The 22,828-nt window shown below is 41.3% G+C and overlaps 1 protein-coding gene across 1 annotated transcript in view; it reads left to right on the top strand.

The window, feature by feature from the left end:
• The first annotated feature begins 249 nt into the window (after positions 1-249).
• RSPO2 (R-spondin 2) overlaps positions 250-22,828 on the top strand; it is a 102,275-nt gene continuing 79,696 nt past the window's right edge. Inside the window, exon 1 of the mRNA XM_054279100.1 lies at positions 250-827. Coding sequence (XP_054135075.1) covers positions 734-827 — 94 coding nt within the window. The 5' untranslated portion in view covers positions 250-733. The remainder of the gene's footprint in view (positions 828-22,828) is intronic.

The raw sequence follows: 22,828 nt of genomic DNA, 5'->3' as shown, positions 1-22,828 counted from the left end.
CCCACGTACCGGGCCCCGCGCCGCCGCCGCGCATCCCCGCGGAGCCCGCACGGCCCCGCCGCGCCGCATAAAGGGAGCGGGCGGGGGCGGGCGGCTGGGGGCCCGGCGCGGACACCGCCTGCATGTGCCCGGGAGCCCCCGCCGCCCGCCTCGCCGAGCCCGCCCGGGGCTGCCCCGCGGCGCGGAGCCGCGTTCGGGAGCCGGCGGCGGGACGGGGCGGCCGCGGGAGGCAGGGGGGGACGGCTTCGCCCCGCCGTGCCGCGACCTGAGCGCGTGTGGGCGGGGAGCGCCCCGCGCCGGGATAAATAGCGCTGTGCCCCGGCTGACAGCCCGTCCCGGGGAGCGCGGGGCCGGCGGCAGCGCTCGTCCGCCGCCGTGAGACGGGCTTGGGGCTCCCGGTGACTCCGCTCCGCGGTCCCGCTCCTGCCCCGACACGGGTTGTGATTTTTCTCTGTCTGTCTGTTTGTTTTTGGGGAGAGCCAGAGCAGTGGAGGACCAGGAGAGCCCGGGTCCAGGCTTTTCACCTCTCTCTCCCCGCAGCACAGGGGAGATGCTGGAAGCGGCGGTGAGTTCGCAGCGCCCGAGAAGGGCGGCGAGAAGCGTGTAAACTCCTGCGGTCCCCAGCGGCAGCCGCTGCCCCGCGACCCTCCGCCGGCCCCTCCTCGCCCCGCACGCCGCCGGCCTCGCCGCCCCTCGCTGCCGCCGGAGGAGGCTGCCCACCCAGCGGCCCAGGATGCAGTTTCGCCTCTTCTCCTTTGCCTTGGTCATCCTGAACTGCATGGATTACGGCCACTGCCAGCCCGGCCGCTGGAGACGCAGCAAAAGAGGTGAGTGAGTGGCGCCGGCGGCTCAGCCGGGACGCCGGCCGGGGCAGCCGCGGGGCAGGGCCGCTCCCCGGCAGGTGAGCCGCGCTCCGGCTCCTCGGGCACCGGGCGGGCACGTGGGGCGGCGGCGGGGCCGAGCCGGGGCGCGGGGCCGAGCCCGCCCGGCCACCGCTCCGCGGGGCTGCTCGCCGCCGTCCTGTGCGGAGGGCGAGCCGGGAGCGGGAGGAGCGGCGTGGACGCGAGCTCCGATGGGAAGGGACCGGCCGCAGCCCGGGGCAGCCGGGGACGGGAGTGCCGAGCGGTAGGCGCGCTGCGCCCGCGGCGTGTCCTCGCCCGGGGCCGGTGGAGCCGGGGTCTCGCTGGGAGCTGCCCGAGGCGGGCAGGGCACATCGCTGATGTCGCCGTCGCTCCTGGTCCAGCGGCTCGCGGCTGCCGGGGATCGCTGTTAGCCCGCGCAGTTAGAGTGGCGTGTCCACGGGACGGACTTGGAAGCTGCTTTCCGTGGACGTTTCCGAGGCAGAGAGGCGGCTTCTCCCCTCCATCCTCCGGTACCGCCGTGCCGCTCCCGCGGGGCTTGGAGAGCACCGCGCCGTGCCCAGCGCCCGGGGCAGTGCTGTGCCGCCAGCTCTGCTGAAAACGTGCGGAGCCCTTTGAGGAAAAGACATAAACGGTGCGTTGGGGCTCCTTCGGTTTCCCTAAACGCTGATGTCGGGATGCCGGAGCTTTGAGCCGGAGCGGTGCAATATGCCAGTACAGCTCCCGTGTGGACGGAGAGGTTACTGCAGCGCCTTCCGGCTGGCAGCCTGGCCGAGGCTTCGTCTGTTTCTTTTTTTTTTTTTTTTTGAGTGGTGGGGAGGTTCACCTTATTATAAAATGTTTCATTATCCACATATTATGAATGAATATTTTCTGTCCCTTTTGCTGTTATTTTCTCGGCCACTCATCCTCTTCACATTTCTCAAGTTCGCTGAAAATCAGGTGGCTCAAGCTGCTGAGAAATTTCTGAAAGAATTGCACTTTTAGTGGTATTATTTGGAAGGGGAGGGACTTAACATCTCCAGTGTTAAGCTGCTACAAATAGTAATAAAACTGTGTGAAGAAAATAGTTTGCGCTTTTGTGCATATATCCCTTTCAGAGTAGGTGCAAATAAAATCGTAAGGCAGTTTAGTTTTGATGGTTTCCAGAGTTTAATTTATGTGTGTGTGGCTAAAGCGATAGCAGTCCTTTAAAGTGACCAGACTATCTGTGCTAACAAAGGGTATACTGTGTCTTTAATTAAATGTGGAACTACTTAGAGTGCTGGCTAGACAGCGGAGGGTGATAGTGGTATTTCTGCTTTACAACAGAGCTTAAGGGCTGCATTGTGGGAGCGCTGAAATGAATAGACATCTAACTCAAGTTGTGTGAATTGTCCTCTTACAAAAACTTAAGCTGGTTTTAATTGATCTCATGTTCACTGATTGATCCTAGACCAATTGTTGTGCTTGTTGAACAGTTGGCTTTTTCAAAGGAGATTGATTTAAATTAGTTTTTAGTTTAATTATTGGATAAATACGATCAGTATTGACAGTTGACTTACTGGCTCTATTTTGTGCTATCACCTATGGGTTTTGTTTTGGGCTTTGAAGAATGCAGACTTTTTCAGTTAATAAGTATAAAGAAGTAAGCATAGCTAGTTCTAAGCACTGAAAGCACAATCTAAGAATGTATTCAAATTATAATAGGTATTTGTCATGACACATCTAGTCTGAAGTAATGCTTTCGTACATGACTCAAAATTCCAATAATTTCACAATTTTTCCGTATCCCATCTGCAAATAATCAGGCAGTCACTGTGGGGTACTGGCAGTTAAAAGTTCTCTGGCATTCTGTTTTGTCTGTTACATGATCTCAGATGCTCCATAATATCGTTTTCTTAATGAAATACAATTTTTGGCATAGATTAAGTCTCGTGTGTGGTAGGAATCAATTACATTCAGTCTGGAATTATGGGCAAATATCATGTGTAGCTGATTTTTTTAAAGCAGCTAAATGTACAATAAAGTTTAAGTGTATATGCCTGTATTGGCATTTGCTTGGATTTGTTGCTGGAGTAGAATACTCTAGTAAAGAAGACTTAAGTAAAATTGGGGAGATGTTCCCAGGATTCCTCATTTTCCATCTGCTTGCAGCCCTTTCCCAAATCAAGGCTTGCAACATTGCAGTAGAAGCAGAATAATAAAATAAGGTTTAGAAAGTGGTTCCTACCTTGCGTTGATTTGCGTTTTGTTAGTTAATGTCACTTCAGTAATTTTTTCTGATAAATACGTAATAATCAACAGGCTCTACTTATTCCACTGCTGCTCTTAGTTACTGTTCCAGCTCATTAGAATATTGCTTTGAATAGTTGGTCAGAACAGAACCTTACTTTCCTTAAAACACTTCACCAGATTCTCCCTCTGGAAGTCGCTGCCCTGACCAGAATTGAGGCCTTTTTGCCTTTCCTGCAGGAGATATTTGAAAAGCCATTTAAGGGTTGCCTAGCTGAAAGCTGGGTGGTGTAATATCACAGCTGGTTTAGCCTAATCTTTCCTTTTCTCCGTGAATTGTATAACTTGGCTTTTTGTTTCTCTTGTAAGCCTTCTTCAATGAAAATTTATATTTATTTTTCAGATTTCTCTTTAGCAATCATTATAAGATGGGCAGCTTCGTGTCTTAGCATTTCACTGAATATCACAGGGTACATGAAAGACCAGTGTGTTTTCCCCTTTGAGATGTAATGAAAACAACTTTTCCAAAGAGTCCCACAGGGTAAAATGGGGGTGCATGGGAATGGAGACTCTCAGGGAGGCATGATGGTATTCTGCAAAAGTTTTGACAGAAGAGAATATAGGGATCATTATAAACAGCCGTCAAACGCCAGATCCTAACAAAATTCGCCAAGGGGGAAAAAAGTCAATATGATAGCAGTCAGTGCCTGCATTGATGGGGAAACTCAGGAGTCCACAGAGAGGCTCTCTACAGTTTGTAAGACCAATGTTGGAGTAATAAAAAATGTGAATGGGACACATTCACACAGTTAAACCAGAAGTTGTTTCTATCCAAGTGCTCAAAACCCGTGGCTGTAAAACCACTGTATCCAAGTACTCAAAACCTGTGTCTTTCCATTCAGTTCCTGTTCATGGAGTGTCATGAGGGCTGAGGTGAATACTTATCTCCTACATGCTTACACTCTGTGTTAGAGGTACATAAAAGTGGAACACCTGTGGCCATGAGTGAGTAATGAGTGACAGTGGTGATGGCAAAATATCCACAGGTGGAAACAGGAGTAGTGCCTGGGGCAGGAAATTTCCCAAGTGTTTCTCAGACCTCAATATAGCTTTGTGCACAGCATTTATTGAAGAATATGAATATATGGAGGGGCACATTCACTGGGTTAAAAATTATGTCAATTAAATTTTTATCATCTTAATAGAAGATGGGAATCCTGACTACAAACCTGTTATTATTATAGGAAATTGTTACATGGATTTTCAACTAGAAGAAAAACCTGCTTGGATATTGGGGATTGTGATTTAGCTTTCCTATCAAGGTATTTACCTGGGATAATCTTGGAACCTGTCTCAGTTGGATTGTATGGTCAAGCTTTGGGAAAGATAGATGATTTAAGCATTAGAGAAAAAGAAACTCTGTTGGATATACTTGACTGAAATAAATACCACATCTACTTTTACAAGGACTGTACTAGCTCCTAAAGAGAAATTTATCTCAAAAATGTCATACTACATGACTTTTAATGTCTAGCATTATCCAAATATCCTAGCTGTTATTAGCTATCTCCTCTCTTTGAGGTTGAAACATGTTTTATGTTTGAAGGACAGTTAACTTTATCTCCAGGTTAAGACTTAAAATTCTATGTAGAAGCAGTACTTTGAGATACTTTTTTTTCTCAGGTGTGACATTAGGCAGTTGTAACAGAACCTGTGAAAGAAGTGAGTTGTGCTAACACAAGTGGTAATTTACCAGGCACTCATGGTCTGGAGAAATGCTTTGGAACATAGCTTCTGTTCCTCAGGCCTGTGCTTAGGATAGTTACTGATCATTCTTTATACATACATTGTTACTACAGCAATAGAATATCCGAACTCTGTAACCATTGAAAAGTTACAGCTTTTAAACCTTTGGCTATTTACACTTATTACTGTCCTAAACTGACAGAAATCAAAATTTCTCTGTGAATGACTGAATACTAAACTAGCTAATGATGCAGTCAGTGTTACTGAGGATAAGCAATGCTCAAACAGATTGTGAAGATTTGCAGGAGAATGCTCAAAGCACCAAGAGCAGGATTCACTGTCAAAATAGACATCTAAGGTTAGGTGTTTGATTCAGCTTCCCAAAGTTGGTTTTTAGTGCTGCTCATAATATTTAAAACATCTCCTTCTGGGCTTGGTATGTACATGACTCTCTTTAGCCAGCAGAGGCTGGGCAGGATATCTTGGGGAGGTCCTGTGCATGTGGCACCTTTGGGTGTCCCAAGACCTGTTACTGGGGGAGCTAGAATTGGGGAACCTGTTCTGGCACAGTGCTGGGCTGTGTGTGCTTTTCCTTGCCTGCATCCACCCCTTTAGGTCCCATTATGGGTCACTTGGGTTTAGGAGGCTGGGCTAGATGGGTGTGCCTGATCAGACCTTGAGGTCTGTGTCCATGCTTTTGTGCTAAAACCTGCTGTAAGATTTACACTATGATAAAGAACTTAGATTTGTATGCTTGATAAACTTGTCTTAACTGTATATTTTCCCCTTTTAGGGGATGGAGGGGATTTTATAAGGCTTGGATTAAAACTCTCACTAAAGCAGCTCAAAATGCATGACAGATACTGAAAGGGAGTTTTTACACTAATATGGGGACATTATGGTGATAAAAGCAAGAATGCAGTTTCTCAATTCAATGTGTCATTTACAATATACAGGCCAGCATAATTAACATGTTAAAGTATATTAGTATGGTGTTGTTTACATAAGCTGCTTTTAAAAATAAGGAAATATGAAATTATTTAAAAGGTAGAAAGTGGAAGAGGTGTTTGCTATTAAAATTAAAAGAAAAAAAAAAAAGGCTGTTTCTTTGTTGGATTTTTTTCTTTCTCTTGCTCTTTCTGCCAAGACTCTGACTACCCCATGGAGGCCTGCATTTCATTTCTGATAATCTAGCTTTTTTTTTTAATATCAAAAACTTAAGCTAACTACAGGGACTGTCTAGTCAAACCTGCAAATCATCACAGGCTGAAAACATTGCCCAACTTAACATATCTCCAACTTGAAAGCTTATAACTTACCATAACATCCTTTCCAAAAATGCATCCTTGATTTTGAATTCTGGGGTGGGATTCATGTGACTACAGGTAACTATCTGGAACATGAAGGTCTATGTGTTCTTTTATGAATGATCTAATTGGTGCAGTCCATCAAACCATTGGTACAATTTAACTCATCCCGTGGTAGATGCCTGCCTTTGATCAGATAAAGCATACCCCTAACTAAATAAATATAAAGTTACTTAATTACCTTTATCTGTAATTGAATTGTAGTTCAGCTGTATATGTCTTCAGTGTTAGCCCCTGTACTAAATTGAAATCAGCCTTTAATGAGAAAGGATCCACTACCTATATTAAAATTAAATGTTGGTGCAGCTCTTAACTTTAACAGATACAGTCCCTGAAAGTTCTTATCTCTCCTGTGTTAGAGATTGATTTAGTTTCAGGTATTTTTTAATAAATTCAGTTCCTCAAGCATGCCTTTTCTTTTCACCTCAAAGTTTTGTTCAGGCACAGTTGGAGAACCTTCTGTATTTGTCTAGGCTCCAAGTGTTTGCTAATCCTTTTCTTAGTGAAGAGCGTGACTTCATAAGTATTGGCTGTTGATAAGGCACAAATGTAACAGCTTGATCCTTTCATCATGGGCTGCTTTAGAAACTGAAATTAGGTGCTGCCATGGTTTGTATACTTGTTGTATTTGTAGTAATGCAGATGTAATGCTTTGGTGTCAGTGTGGTGCTGCAAAGCAATTTTGTGCAAGAGGAGTAAATCTATCACTTTTTGGGACAGCAGTGGTGGGTTTAAACCTGTTCCCAAGTTATTTTTGGCGTAGAAGATGGAATAGACTTGGTATCACATTTTGATACTTGGATTCTAACAAATGCACCTTAGGAAGGGAGGTGTTGAAGTGTCACTTGGATCTTGCTGCTGGTGAGCACCACAGGGCAGATGCAGAGCTCTCTTTCCTGCCTACTCGATGGCTTTGTCCGGGCAGCTCCACCCACGAAGACCACTTACTGGTCAGACTTCAGCGTTACACTTGTTGAGCTTTGCATATCTGTGGGCAGTGAGGTCCCTTGTAAGTAAGACTTGAATTCCAGCTGTGCCACTTTACTCTCTCTGTGTGGGGTTCCTGTCCATTTCTGCTAATACTTTTCAAAACTCTGAGGAGAAATGAAGTTGAAATGGATCAGGGTGGTGGTCTCTGCTGTGTTTGCCCCAAAAAGGCAGATGGTGATACAACACAGTGTCAAGCACAGGAAAGGTAAGAGTGAAAGCATAAGTTTGCCAATTCTCTAATGTCACTTTTCTGATGAAGTTGCTGCAGTGGAGGGGGTGGGTGGGATGGAGGAATTAAAATAAATTGGTATTTATACATAATACTATTTCCAAATACCTAATTGGTGTGAAACCTGTGTTCTGAACATGGAATGGGGATGACAAGTGTAACTCCTGTGAAATGATGGAATATGCTATTTTTCTCTGTAGATTTTCCTCTGAGCCTAAAAGGATTTGAGACTAGTTGTATGTCCTTACTTTGGGATTTCTATGCCTTAGCACTTTGATTTCAAAGAGCTGCACACATCTCTGACCTTTGTCTGTCAAACTGTGGTCCATGGAGCAGCTGCTAGCATCTTCTGGATGTGTAGAGATGACACTGTCTCATCCTTGTGTTTCTACCTAAATACCCTTGAATGAAACACTCCAGTGAACTTGTATAGCTCTGCTTTAATCTTATCCTATCTTGATGCAAGTGCTTGTTACTTAAATTCGAATTTAAGCTTAAAGTTTTTTTTAGTGGACAGCATATGAAAGATTGGCAGTTAAATTTTCTGAAATTTCCTCTTGTTTGTGGACTTGAATGTGCAACAGGGTATAAAAGAAGGAATAGAACTATAGTGTGGGGAAGAGATTAATTTTTATGGGAAAGCAGAGAAGTAATTAGTATTTAAGGTACCTTGATTATCTGATCAATGGGTGGTTTTTAAGATCCCATCTGTTAAGATCTGGTGAGAAGTACAAAAACCCTTCATGTTCTTTGTTTCAGTATTTAATCTGTTATGTATTTCTTTTTGAAATACAAATTTAAGTAGAGCCAAGTAGTTGATGTATCTCTAAGATTTTGTCCTTCTGTGAGGAAATGTTGTCTCCATTCCTTCCTTTTTTGTTGATATTATGAGATGGCTATAAGACTCTAACTAGGGAAATGTAAGGAATTGCAAGTTACACACAGAATATTTAGAAGAGGTGTGCAGTTCTGTAATTTTGTTTCAAACACCACCCTCCCCGCCCCTCACACTTTCAGTGGAATTATGTGTGTGATTTGATAAGGATAATGGCAAATCTCATGTACAATTAACATAGATCTAAAAATGAAAGTACTTTTACTGTGATTTTCTGTTTGTAAAAATATTTTTTCTGTCTAAGATTTAAATCTAAAAATAATCAAAAGCATATGGTTTAGTGACTGAGTATAAAATTTACCTTGCAGAAAATTTTATCTATTTTTTTTTTTGTGAGTATGGTCAAGATTTTCTCCATTGTGATGAAAGCTGAACCCAAACATGGGTGTAGTGAGGTGGAGGAAGGGACATGGAAGATAAGTAATGTTTGTGATGTTGGCTTTTAAGGTTTTTTTTGATCACTGGACAGTTGCATGAGCACTAACTGCAAAGCAGACCGTGTGCAGCAATGAAGACAGTGTTTGTGCCTTTTTATCTTGGAAGACTTGTACTGCTTTTACACTGCAAAGGGACAAATGTATTTGTGTTAGAGAATTGCAGTGCTGCCATAAAATAAAAACTTCCTGATCCAAGCACATTATTTTCTTTTTTGAGTTGAAATGCTGGCTGAAATATGTTGCACCCAAACATACGCTCTGCAGTAATGTATGGCCTTCTCAGCGTATGGTTGCCACCTTTGGAATACCAAAAAACCCCAAACTGGCCACATCAGACAAATGGCTGTTGTGCATGCACAGATTCATCTGCACGTGTATAGCAGCACTGACAACACCCATCACATCCATACCAAAACATTATGGGCAAGATGGAAACAACTGAAACAGCAGCTGTGCTTATTAAAGATAGATGTTACTGATTTGCTCTTCTTTCTGGAATTACTCAAAAATTTTGGTAGATACCATATGTTTTTATTATAAACTTTCCAACTTAGACAGTGTTTCCACTGCCAAGCTCCATCATCTTTTGCTTTATCTATATTGAGATGGTACTTGAGCATCCCAGCTGAGCTGAGGCCCTGCAGTGCTGATCCTGCTGACACGACAGACTCTGAACCAAGGTCACCAGAGCAGAAATCAGAAATCTGCCTGGATTCCCTTCCCATAGCAGGCATGTTCTTTGTCCCTTCATGTGAGCTAGTTCAGACTTGGTTCACATCTCATTTTACACAATGCACACTAATAATGTGATGGGCACGGGTTCAGTTTTGACTCAGCAAGAGTAACTATAAGCTGGCACAATCACTTTGCACACGAGGTTCTGTTCACAGCACAACACTGCAGTTGCTGGTTTCAGTTTTAATAAAGCTTTTAGCAATTATTGTACAATACTTACAACCAGCCTCTGATCTGAGATGTTTCAGTCTTGCAAGAAACCTAAACCTAAAGAGCGTTTCAGAGAGCATTTGCTTATTTATTAGTTGGCATCAGGTTATGTGTTTTATTTTCACTGGGGACATTCTCAGGAGGGGATTCTACCTCTAAATTTGCTCTCCTATCTTCTCCAAAATGGTCTGCGTTCTCTCCCCTACTTTGTTGAGTGCAGGGAAAGCTGACTCTCTGAGGGACATCTGAGGGAAGGCACCTTTTGGAGTAGGGTAGCTGTGTGCCTTTGCTGTTGTGAGGTACTCCTGTGGCAGCAGGACAGTTCTTCAACTTAAGTTTCTTTCCCGGGCCATGCAAAATATGCCTGGCCTGCATGCATCTGTCTTGGTCTTTTTTAAGTTGTTCAGCAAATAATGATTGTACATGCATACAGTCATTATTATACATTATATGTTTGGTTTTACCTGACATGGTTCAGTGATGGGAATTCTGCCTCCCTGGTAAGAGGGTACATTCAGGATGTCAGAAGCAAATCTATCTGTTTTGTCTTCCTACCTGTAAAGCTTGTGGCTCATATGTTCATATGTATGTTCATATACATACTCATCATATGTATATACATCCATGAAAATGGTAACAGGAGATAAATTCTTCCTCTCTGTAAATGCTAAGCAGCTTTCCAGTGTGAAATCTTATGGCATTGGGGATGTAAATAACGTCAGTATCTAATTGAAGACACGCTTCTAGACAGGTGCTTTAGTTTCCAACTTTATTTCTTACAGCACTATTGTAATATGCTGGAATGCAGCGTCTTTGCTGATGCTGAGCTGACGCTGGGTCATGATTTCTCTTTTTAGCTATAATGGAACTGCAGAATTCCAAGTAGTCATCATAATTCTTTTATTAGTTGCAGAGTTTGCTGAATTTTGTCTGTGGCCTTCAAAGTTGTTTTGGAATTTAGTTTTAGGAAATGCTTATGGCTGTAGTTAGGAATTAAAATGAGAGGGATTTCCAGTATTTTTTGTAGTGTTTAAAGTTAGTTTTTTGGTTTTCTGTAAAGCTTACTTTGACTCCACTTTACTCTGGTTTTTTGCTTGTTTTTTTTTTTTTTTTAGTTGGTTTGGGTTTTTTAATGGAGATTCTTATAAAAGTAGCAACTATGATTTTCTTTGATGCAAAACGTGTGGTGTAAAACTGAGAAGAAAATCTGCAAAATCTTATGTTTAGGTGAACAGAACTTGTAGACCACCTAGTCTAGTGTTGTACAGATGTGAAGTAGTAAAAATATATATACTCCTTTTGAAGGATTCAGGTAAATAAAACTGACACATGGAGAAGAAGAAGAGGCACACAATAACCTTTTTTATTAGTGGACAAAGTTGGGCATCTGATCTGTAGTTTTGATTCCCAGATTCATCCATATCCCCTGGATTATTTAGCCCCTCTGTGCTGAGGGCATGTACTTGCACAAAAAATAAGTATTTTCTCTATTTCAGATTAGTGTTCATCCTCACCCATATCTCTTTGAGCAAGAAAGACCATTTTTTCTGTTATTGTTCTGCATTTGTGCTGTATATGCCCTATCCATCTCTTTTGCGACCCAAGACAAAGACTTCTGTATTATATCAAAGGGAATCTAGTTTTGCTCAGCTTTGAGTGCAAGAAGAGGATTATACTGTCTGTTCTTCTGCTAAAAATGTCTTGTTAATTGCATCTTGTGCCAGCAGTATTCTGGAAAATACCCTCAGCCCTGGGGATATCAACAAGCTGGAGAAATCAAAAGAAACCTCACAAAGTTCAACAAGATGTTCAAAGCCCTGCACCTGGGAAGGAGCAGCCCCAGACATCACTGGAGGTTGGGGGGCAATCAGCAGGAAAGGAGCTTGGCAGGAAGGGCCTGGGGGACATGGTGGGTGCTGTGCTGAACGTGAGCCAGCAATGTTCCCCTGCTGCAAGGAAGGCTCCTGGTGTTCTGGATTGCCAGCAGGGCATCATTCCCCCTGAGTCAGCTACGGTGACTATTTTGTAACCCCAGGACTCCATTTCCACACCTATGAGACGCCCATCACTTCAGAGGGAAAACACTCTGAGACACTAAAGCACTGTCACAAAACAGAAGAACACACGATTTTCCAAGTCAGCCCTTCTCTGGGCTCCTAGGCACTAGAGAGAGTTCAACAAAGAAGAACAAAGATGATTATTGGACTGGAGCATCTCTCCTGTGAGGAAAGGTTGAGAGAGCTGGGACTGTTCAGCCCTGAGAAGGCACAAAGGGGTTCTGGTTCTCATCAATGTAGCTGAAAGGGAGGGTGCAATTAGGTTAGGGCCAGGCTCTTGCCTGGTGCTCAGTGACAGAACAAGAAACAATGAGCACAAACTGAAGCACAGAAGGTACCCTCTGAACATCAGTAAAGACTTTTTTACAGTGAGGGTGACTGAGGACTCATACGTGTTGTCCAGAGAGGTTGTGGAGTCTCTGTCCTTGGAGATACTCAAAAGTGGTCCACATGTGGTCCTGGGCAGCTGCATTTGTTTGGCCCTACTTGAATAGGACAATTGGACCAAATGGTTCTTTTCACCTCCAGAAGTTCCTTCCAACTTCAGCCATTCTGTGAAAGATAGTTTGGAAATATATTGGGTACCTGGCTTGAGCCTGCTTTTTTCTTTTTAGTGATAGCTAGCTGTGGAGAGGAACCAGACAATTCATTCCCTTTAGGAATTCTTAGGATAAGTGACAGAATCATGCACAGTTGCAATCCCCTTAATGTTGTTGGAATACTAAAATCAACCCAGAGAAGATTCTTGGTATTTAGCAGTAGCACTGGTTGTCATAAAAATGGGATTCTATGTCCTGGTGGTTTTCTATCCCATGAGTTCCTTGCTCCCCCAGTTTTCTTCTCTCAAATATTTACAGATAACAAAAAGTGTATTGTGAATGTAATAATTAAGATACTAGACCTAACTCTGGTCTCCCTCATTTTGTTGTAAATCTGGGGATGATGTCAATCTCTCTCAGGCACAGTGGCTATTCCTGAAATGGTGCTTGCTCTGGGATATTGTTGTCAATTTGCTGATGCTATATTTGGGAATTCTTTAATTTAACTCTTTCATCAGACTCCTGGAAAAAGTCTTGCTGCTTTCAACTTTTATTTCAGTTATTGTAATTAGCAGTGGCATCAATATGTAGGGGTTTATTTCAGCTTTGGAAGAGGCTTTTCTCTAACTGCTTTCCAAGCAGTAACTAAGTGAAACTGCTGCATATTGAGCCTTATGTAACATGAGGCTCATTGGGTAAAATAACATTAGTCTGTGCTACTTAAACACACTCTGGAAGGCTTAAGGAGGAGAGGAAGGAAAATATTTGAAGAGATCAACTGGATGTGGTTGAATACATGTAATGTCACCTGAGAAGGATTAGAATTTGCCAAAGCTTGACTTGAACGAAGACCTCCATTTAGGGCTTGTGTTCCTACCAGATCAACTACAGTGGTTTTTCTATGCACAGTTCTCTACCAGCAGAGTAGAGTGAAAGAGTCCAGTGATTTACTTGGCTTCTGTGTCTCAGATGTAGTAAGTTAAAAAAAAAAAATTAAAAGGTCTCAGTTTAACATTCCTTCTCCTTATTAGCTGCAGCTGGCTTTTCCTAATTACTAAAGTCAACGCTTTTTTCATCTGCATTCTGTTGCTTTTATCTTTGCTGGGAGCTCAGTGTATGCACTCTGGCTGATAAGCAGCTACACGTGTAGTTCATATCCATAGATGTGGACAGCTTCAAAAAATAAATGCACCGACACTTCCAATTCCAAGAGAAGAAAGTGGAGTAGTTGATAGCAATGGTACCTCATCCACCATGGTATTTGCTTTCTGATTATGTGGTGTTAGCAAATCCAGTGACCTTATTCTTAATAACATGATTACTGTGATTGTGTCTTTGAAAAATCATGTGTTCCTCTGTTTTGTGGTAGTGCTTTAGAGTGCTCAGAGTGCTTTCCCATGCACCTCTCTGAAGTGATGGGTGTCTCATAGGTGTGGAAATGGAGTCCTGGGGTTACAAAATGAAATAAATGAGAATGACAACTGGGGATGCTTAGTAACTCTGAAAAAACAAGTCACAAGTGATATTCTTGTTTTATTCAAGTCTGCTACAGAATTGAGATAGGGGTTGAAGAAAATTAAATGACTGCTGTGCCAATATTATGCAGCTAGACAGATGTTCACCGCAGCAGACCCCTACAGCCATTCCTGCTAAATCTGGTGTGACTATTGAAAGGTAAAGTAGGTAATACTTCTACATAGCAGTAAAAAATTACAAATTTTAAAATTAGGATTATAGGGTTTTTAGAGGAATTACTTAATCTCATGCTTCTAGATAAAGACTTGAGTATCACAGACTGGGAATACTCTTAGTTGGGAGATTAATTTGCCTTTACCAACAGGAGGTTTCTGATACCTTCCTCTAAAGCATTGACTGCTGCTGGAGTGAGCAATGCTTTTGCTCAGTATAAAGATTTCCATGTAAAATTTTTGTTGAAAAGTTTTTTTTTCTATGCAAAATGTTAATTGAGTTTATATTTTTGGGGTTCAGCATAGCATGGGCTTGATTTTAAAAATACCTTAAGTCACATTTAAGTTTGGTGGATATGTAATGAGAAAAAGCACACAATGAAATGCAGTGCTGTGGAGAAATAGCATGTCTCTCAAGAGACTTAGATTGCAATGATTAAATGTCAGAACTATTTAGAGTTAACCTTCTTTTGCATTTGCATCTCATACCACTAAATTATGAAATTGTAACTAAGATTTAACCATTTTGTTTAGCCACAAACAAGGTTATCACTGCTTTTTATATATTTCTTTTTTTTATTCATTCTTCATTTGTAACAGAAACGCTGTCCTTGTAGTAATCATGTAGAGATCCCCATGATACTCTACTGTGTGGAATAATTTTTCTTTTGTTTATGTATTTTTAGCTAAGAAGAAATCTGATTAGTTGAATGCTCTTGATAATATTCAAGTACATCCTAGAGCTTTGCATTTGCTGTTTGATGTTCCATTTTACAGCTTTACTTAAATGCTCTGCACGGATTGTGGTTTAGTGGTAAGAGCATGAAATTTGAATCCAAGGTGCCTGGTTCTCTTACCAACAGAGCTGGTCAGTGTGTTTAAAACCAGATTCTTCTACCCCACCACCCCATAACAGATTTGCATGTGTGGGTACAAGTTTTTTTCCCTCTCTCTGTTTTTCTTAAATAAATGTTGAGCAGCTCAAGCAGGCACTGCAGGTCTGTCTTTCCCTTCAGTGCCTCAGTACCTCTGGTGTAGAGGGTAGTGTTTTATCACAGTGCAGTTTAAATTATATCAGTGATATGCATGGCTAACAGGTCCTAGAGTGTTAATCTCTAGGCATTTATATGGTTATTATGAAGGATAATAAGCACATAAATAAGTTTCCTGCCTCAGAGTTTATTGACTGAATAAACAGTTGACACACTCCAGCATGTAGAACATTGTAAAGATTTAGGAGCTTTAGAAAGTGCTTGCTCTATCTAATATGAAGTCTTTTGTGCTGTCATGTCTATCAGAACTGAGACAGCAAAATCTGTTTGACTCTGCATCAGCGCACTGCGGGGTGCAGAAACTACTACTGCCTCTCTTCATTACTAGGTAAGTGTCTGCAAGTACTTAATGGGGTTTTATCCTGACATTTAAACTTTCAGATACAAAGGATGGAGCTCTTCAGTCGAAGGTAGGTATTTCCAGTAGTCTGATTTAATTGCTATATGAAGAATCTATGTATTCTCAAAAAATCCCCCAAATTATATTTTATTTCCTTCCAAATTGAGGTAACTATGTTATCAGATACCTCAGAACTGGGCTGTGAAATGAAGATATCTCAAAGAGGCCCACAGTTAGAGTTACTAAACTGAACACTTAAATTTACCTTATCTTAAAGTGGAAACATAGCTTTAAAAATTTAAGGTACTCCCAAAATTAAGAAATGTGTATTTCTTGTATTAAGAATATAAGGAGATACCATTTTTGTCTTTGCCTCCTCAGGGCTTCCACTCTCTTTTCTTTAATTCTCCAGTCTCTCATTATTCACTTTGCAAACATAAGCTGTGTAATGTCAGCCAAGTAGCTTTTAGTTTTTTAGAAACCTATGACCTGTCTGTTTTTAAGACAGTATTTGCATTTCCATGGAATCATGGAAAAAAAAATCAATAGGCCCTTGCCAAATACTAATTCTAATTTCTGCTTGAAATGTACTGAATGGTAAACACTTGGAGTACATAGGTAAATATAATACATTTTTATCTTCTTTACGAGGGAATTCTCATTTCAATTTAAAAAAAGCCCAGTAGTCATTAAGTGTCATTTTTCAGGATGACACCCAGCCTGCTGTGATTTAAGTGGATCTGAAATACAGCAGCTAGTACATTTAATTTCATTTTTAATAGTATTCCTGCAAGATGTGGAGATAGCAATATGAATATATCTGAAAAGCAAATATGCTCCATCTGTTCGAGTTCAAGATTTCTAAGTCTGGTCCATCATTTGGAAGTTTCAGACTCTGGTGCCTGGGGTTGACAACAGGGAGGATGACAGAAGGTTTGGTGGATGTTTTGAATGTGGAGAGTACAAGCAAGGTATAAAGCTCAGGGATGTTGGATTGAATTAAAGTGATGTCCTGCAGCTAAGTGTAGGTTTGTGTAGTGTGGAAACATTCAGTTTGAGTTGTATTTTTCATATATCTTTTTCTAAATCAGATACTTTCAGAGTTTTAATTTTTCTATCTAGTGTTTCTCTACTATGTTTAAAGACACTTATTCTGCTCTTCTATCTTCCCCTTTCTAGTTCAATTGTTTTCTGCTCCTCTTCTCAGCCATGTGTGGCTATGGTAGCATAAATAACATTTATTCTTCCTTCTCTGTTTGTCCAAGTGTCTATGAATTCTTTTGTTTGCCTGCAAATCCAGAATTTCCTCAGAGCATGTCACTAAAATTTCCATATTTATTTGAAATATCACCTTCTTCTCCCCCAACATCTAAAAAACCTGTCCTTTTTGAGAGTGGTTTCATTGGTTCATTTTTGTCTTGGAATATAACTTTGTAGGAATTTTTGAAGTTTTTAAATCTAATAATTTGAGTTTTTTAAGGAGTTCTATGAATTATGGTTTTGCAATGATTGTTTGGTTTTGCTAAATATTCAGAGCAGGATGACTGCAGTGATAAGGAACTCTCTCAGGTGCACAGAAGGTATATTTTAATTTCCTGATTCTCAGCATATGTGACCTTGCTGAAGTTGTTCAGAAAATGTCCTGTATCCACATTTCTTTTTCTGGAAAATGGCACATTTACTCCTTGCATAGTCTTGCAGCAGCTCTACAGTGGTGAGGACTCTGCACATCTGAGAAATAAATTAAATTCTGTTGGTTTTGCTTGCATTCTGCTACATGCTTTTTTTTGTTCGCATATTTATGACTTGGAAGATCTTTTCCTCAGCACTACGTGTTTTCTTCCTGTAGTGCTTTTATCTGGCATGTTCTTTGGAAGCTTTCTTCCTAGAAGCACCACAATGGTCAGAATCTCACGCTCAGACTTTAGTGCACAGTATTTCAATTTGCTTAAAGCAAACAAAGCAAGTTTCTTAGGGCAAAGATAGAGGGAGAATTCTGGCCCTGTGAGATGAATTGCTTATCTTATGCTGACCTGGGTGCAATGAGAATATCACCATTGGTTTACAAGTGTCAGATGAAGTGTTACAACAGTTGGATGTGTTTGCTTATCCAGTGCTTTTCCTGGGTTCTGGTAGGACTGTTCTCCTTTGCTGATTTGCCCAGTAGTTTTCACATTTTTCATAGATTATAGATTACCTTAGCCTTAGGTGCCTTAGATGTAGCTGAAGTGAGCTGGAAAACAGGCTATTTCCAGTGCAGAGGCAAGCTTATTACTAATGCTCAATAAAAATAAGAGAATGGGATTTCCTTCAAGTTTCTGAATTTTATTTATTCAGCTTAGACTTAGCATGTAAAATCTTATGGGCATGAATGAGATTAGGTAACACACGCTCTAGTTAGCATTGTTTCAGACTTGGCAATAAACAAACTTTGCTCTTTTCAGCCTTTCAGTAGATAAATGCTTCATATTTTATTAGAGCAATTTGGCTCCCGACATGAACTGTAAGCCTGTTAAGCCTGTAATATAGTGATTAAAACTGGAAAAATACAGGATGCAAATATGTTCTTCATTATGCACTTTAATGCCAACCAGATATGTAGAACACGATAGTTGGAGTGTACTAAGCAACTAGCAAATTGTTGACAAGGCTCATCTGCTATTGGTTTGTGTTGGGGTTAAGAGCAAGAGACCTTAAGAAATTTCAACTGTTGGACGTTAGATGTTGATGCCTGTTGCATCTGGCTGGATGCAGCTTAAGCAGACAGGGCTAGTACCTTTATTACCTTCAGCTCAGTATTCTTCATTGAAGCAAGCAACAGGGCAAACTAAAGAATATGAGAAGAATTATTCAGTAAATCTTACAGAAAAAGAAGACTCCTCAGTTATGAGAATGGCTACTTTCTGTACATTGGGAGTAATAATAAAAAGTAATTCTAATCTATGAAGCAGTAAATCCAAGCTGTTCTATTTTGCCATGATCTTTTAATATGGGATTGGTTTTCCTTCCCAAATTTAATCTGAGAGTTGCTCAGATCACTTAAAAAGTGAGAAAGAATGAATTCTTAATGATACCATAGCATCTGCCTTGAGGATTTTGGAAGTGATGGTAGTGGTCTCAGTTGTCAATGAATGAGCCGCTCAGCAGGGAAAATCAGCCTCCAAACCCTGGTCTCCACATTGGAATGTGTGTATCTTATCTGTGGGGAGCATGCATGTGGAAAGGAAGATTGAAAGTCTTTGAATACAGTTTTAATTTTCCCATGCACTGTTTTCCTCTTGGATTGTCAAGATATTAGACTTCTGCTTGAAATTTGTGAAAGACAGAATATTGATCAAGAGTCCTCATTATCTAATGGAGTCATAAAGTTATTCACCTTGGGAAAGACCTCTAAGATCAGTGAGTCAAGCTGTTAATCCAACACTGACGTGTCCACCAATAAACCACACCCCTAAACACACCATCTGCATGTTTTCTAAATACCTGCAGGGATGGGGACTCAGATGCTTCCTTGGGCAGCCAGTATCCGTTCTTCCTTACCATGGCTACGAGAAATATGCAAGTTTTCACTGGTCTTAGTGATTCTTCCATTCCTGTTGCTAAAGTCAGCAATACATTTCTGCACTTGCTTGGATTTCCCTGTGTAAGCCATTGTCCAGCAGCTCCCCAGCCTTTTTCCATCTCATCTGGCACAGCCTCGCCATGGAGAGCTTGGAAACATAGCCAACATGGACCAACCCTCAACAAACTTTTCACTGGGTGCCAAGGACAGCTTAGACGCCTTTTTAGATCCTCTTTTCCAGATTAAATCAATTCAAGCTCCCACATGCTGCACAAAATGTGTGGGCTGGACTCACAGCTCACAGCTGCTTTCAGGAGATGTTCACTCCTCCAGAAATCCCATTCTATTGAGCTGGGCTTGCCCCAGGAGGTGACAACCTGTCCCTCAGCACTTGCTCCTGGTCAGGCCCTTCCTCTGGCACAGGCCAGGATGCAGAGAGGGCTCAGCTCAGCCACTGCCCCACTCCAACCCTGCAGAAACCTGGAGCTCCTTGCTGGGCCCCACCAGGGTCTCTGCACCAGGTGCCCCAGGACCAGACCCCCTGCTCACGCAACTGCTTACAGTGGTGATTTGTGGTGTTTCAAAAGTTTTTGAAGTCCATAAATGGACCCGTTGTCCTGAAATAAGTTCTTTCACCCAGAGTACATCAAGCCCACTGTGTGCTGTAGAGATTTGTATTGTTTATACTGAAAGTCATCATGGTTTTTTTTATAAAGTTTCCCTTTCTAGTCCATGGAGTTTGTCCTGAAGATATTTCTGTGTGTTGGCTTCCAAGCCAGACATATTTTTAGCACATTTGCATAAGTGAAAGAACAGTCCTTTTATAAATACAGGAAACATTCTTTTGAAATCACCAAATTAACGAGAAATTAATTATTGATTGAATAATTCAGCAAAATTAGTGTATTGCGTTAGTGTGCTGCTATATTATTTTCTTTCTTTTAAGAGACAGCATAGCAGAAATTTCAGTTCTTCATTAATGGCTTTTGCAAGAATCAGACAAGCTCCATGGCACTGGCAATTGAACAGTAAGAGATACAGTGAATCTGTATCTCTTAATTTGTCCCTTTCTTAATCCTCAGACCTCTCTGTTTTAGGACCAAGAACACTATGCTTCCACAGGACAGAATGTGGAAAAAGAGTGAAGGAATCAGTGTACTTGGTGAAGAAAAACAAAATGGTGCTTTCTATTGGTGGTCAAAGTTTGGCAAAGAAATAGGAAAAAAAGAAAAAAGCAAACCTTTTTCATGAAAAGCAGACAACTATCATAGAAAGTATCATTCAGTGAAAAGAAAAATAATTGCTAAACAAGATGTCAGTCTAGAAGCTTACAAGCAGCCCCAGAAAACAGTACCAAGTTCACTGGTGTGGGATTTTGGGGTGCAGTTTTTATTGCATCTTGACAAAGTGTGCTGTGATCTCTTTGGAATGAGACTTCATAGAACCATATTAACAGCCTGCGCACAGATTCAGAAAACATTCCTCTATTTGAAGTGGTTTAGCAAAATTCATTTATCCATTAAATCAAGAACTGTGTTTAGGCTGCAGGACCTGATGGTCCACATAATGTGCGCTGGGCTCCTACCAGTCATATGTAAACTGTCTAATTCCTCTCAGCTGTGTTGTAACAAATAATTGGAAACCGAATATCCACCAGCAGCCCTACCTGTAGCTGTGACAGTAGCAGATTCCTCTTACAGTTCCTGAAAAAAAAAAAATGAGAACCCTCAGAAAAACGTTTAGAGTTCTTTTTTCCCCCTGCTACTTTTAAAAGCTGCTGTTGCAGCATGACTTGCCTGCCTGTTGTCTGTGTTGCATTGCTTTCCTTGAACAAAAGCCAGTTGCCTTTTTGGCAAGTACTCTTGCTAAATGCACCATTTGAACAACTGTCAGTGGGGAGAGATACATTTCTGTGCTGATGCAATGATGATTTTAACAGCTTGCTGATGCAGTGGAGGACACTCCGGAAAGTTTCCTGGGTATGGAGATCTTGGCTATGAATCCCAGGCTGCTGTATGGTGGCCAGCTCTGTCCTGTCCACCAGGTAGACTTTCATGTCTAAAAGACCAGTAAACAGCCATGGTAGCATCTGATTTTATTCCTTGATAGATTTATGTGTGTGGGATGCAAAAGCAATGAAAAATGTCCTACCAAATAATCTGTAGAAGGGTTTTTTCTGTTTTTGTAATGTTACCTGATCTATTGGAATTTTCCAGATATTGAACTGGGGAACCCAAAGCTGCTCAAATATATTACAAGACCTGGGAGAGTACCCTGGAGGTAGGGTTATGGCATTACTTAATAGAGCTGTGAAGTCCTCTCAAAAACATAAAGGACATACTTGTGTCAAAAATTGAGAATAGCTGAAACAAAGTTGTAAGGAGATCTCTTGAAAGCTATCATTATGTACACTTTCATTTAACTCAAGTATGAAATGAGAAATCTTTTCTGTCCTTCGTGGCTGTGTCTGAGCAGATGTAACTATTTTGGTGTTCTATAGTTAGCCCAGTAATTAGCTGATGATTGCTCAGCAAAGAAACCAACAAATCAAGAATGTAGAGAGTACAGTGACTCATCTGAGGATATTTGCTGTGTGTTATATTTGATTGTTAATTCTTGGTTATATGATTGCTGTATGAAGTATCCAAGGGTTCATAACTGGAGAAAGGAGATAAAGTATAAGAACTGGTTTTCAAAGGAAAGTATTCTCTTGGGTTCATTCTCTTGGGTGGAGAGAATCTTTCTCCTTCATATTCAGAATAAGCCAATGAGGCCAAACAGGAATGAAAAAGCTGCAAAAGTGTCACTATGAAGTTGCAGGTGATAGTATGATTTAAACACTTAATTTGGAGCCTTACATTCATCTAAGTTTAGCTGTGTTTGTAATGTTTATTGCTGATGTGTATTAACCACCAACATCTTCTGGGATGTGATCACCTGCTCTTGGTCTCCTCCTGATGTGAACTGAGCAGATGATGGGCTCAGTGGGACATGGATCTGCCCAGTAAAGAACCTCGCACATCCTCATCTTTGTGGCCTTGTAACACTTCACAGGCTGCAGGCTGGCGTGTGAGGAAAACAGTCAGTCTTGAATCATGGAAAGGCTTGGATTGGAAGGACCTCAAAGATCATCTAGTTTAACCCCCCTGCCATGGGCAGTGACACCTTTCAGAAGTTGCTCAGAGCTCTGTTCACCCTGGGCTTGAACACTTTTAGAGATGGTCCATCTGTAACTTCTCTGGGCAGCCTCTCTGTTCCAGTGCCAGGAATGTGTGGTCTTCTCTCCCATTTTCTTCGATCTATCTGCCAGCATCTGTGTGAAATTATTTTTATTTGGGGACTTTCAGATTCTCTTGGAGCTGCTAGCAAAAGCTCTAACTTCTTAGTATTCAATGTATGTTAAGTTGAATTTAGTGGTTGTATGGACTTGAAAATTTGTACTTGTCAGTAACAGAGTTAGTTCCTTTACTTCCATTTATAACTTTGAAAAGATTCTTTCTTAACTGCTTGAGCAATTTACTAAATCTTAGCATTTTAACTACATTTCATAGCAATAAAAGGATGAATAAAAATAAGGAAGTTTTCCTGTGCTTATCTCTTTTAGTTACCCTCTGCTGTAATTTTGGTTGACATACATTTTAATTGATATAGATAGTCCATATCTATATATATGTATGCATACAGATGCAGTGCAGCTATATTTTTCTAAATATTTCTTAAGCTTTACTTCCATGCTGTTCCTTGTTGGGGTAGGATGCTTTACAAGAACAAAGTCCCTTGAGTCTTGAGCATGCCCTTTCTTCCCTGCCTCTTGGGTTTGTTTATTATAACCCTTATCTTGAAGTAAGGTATAGTGCAAGGTATTTTGTAGGTCTCTGATGAACTCCACTGAATTCAGGAACCACAT

This window comes from Melozone crissalis, unplaced genomic scaffold (assembly GCF_028551555.1).
Source record: "Melozone crissalis strain CALT ecotype California unplaced genomic scaffold, PUWL_Pcris_2 ptg000002l_1, whole genome shotgun sequence".
Taxonomy (NCBI): Eukaryota; Metazoa; Chordata; class Aves; order Passeriformes; family Passerellidae; genus Melozone; species Melozone crissalis.
This window is presented reverse-complemented; position numbering and strand designations above follow the sequence as displayed.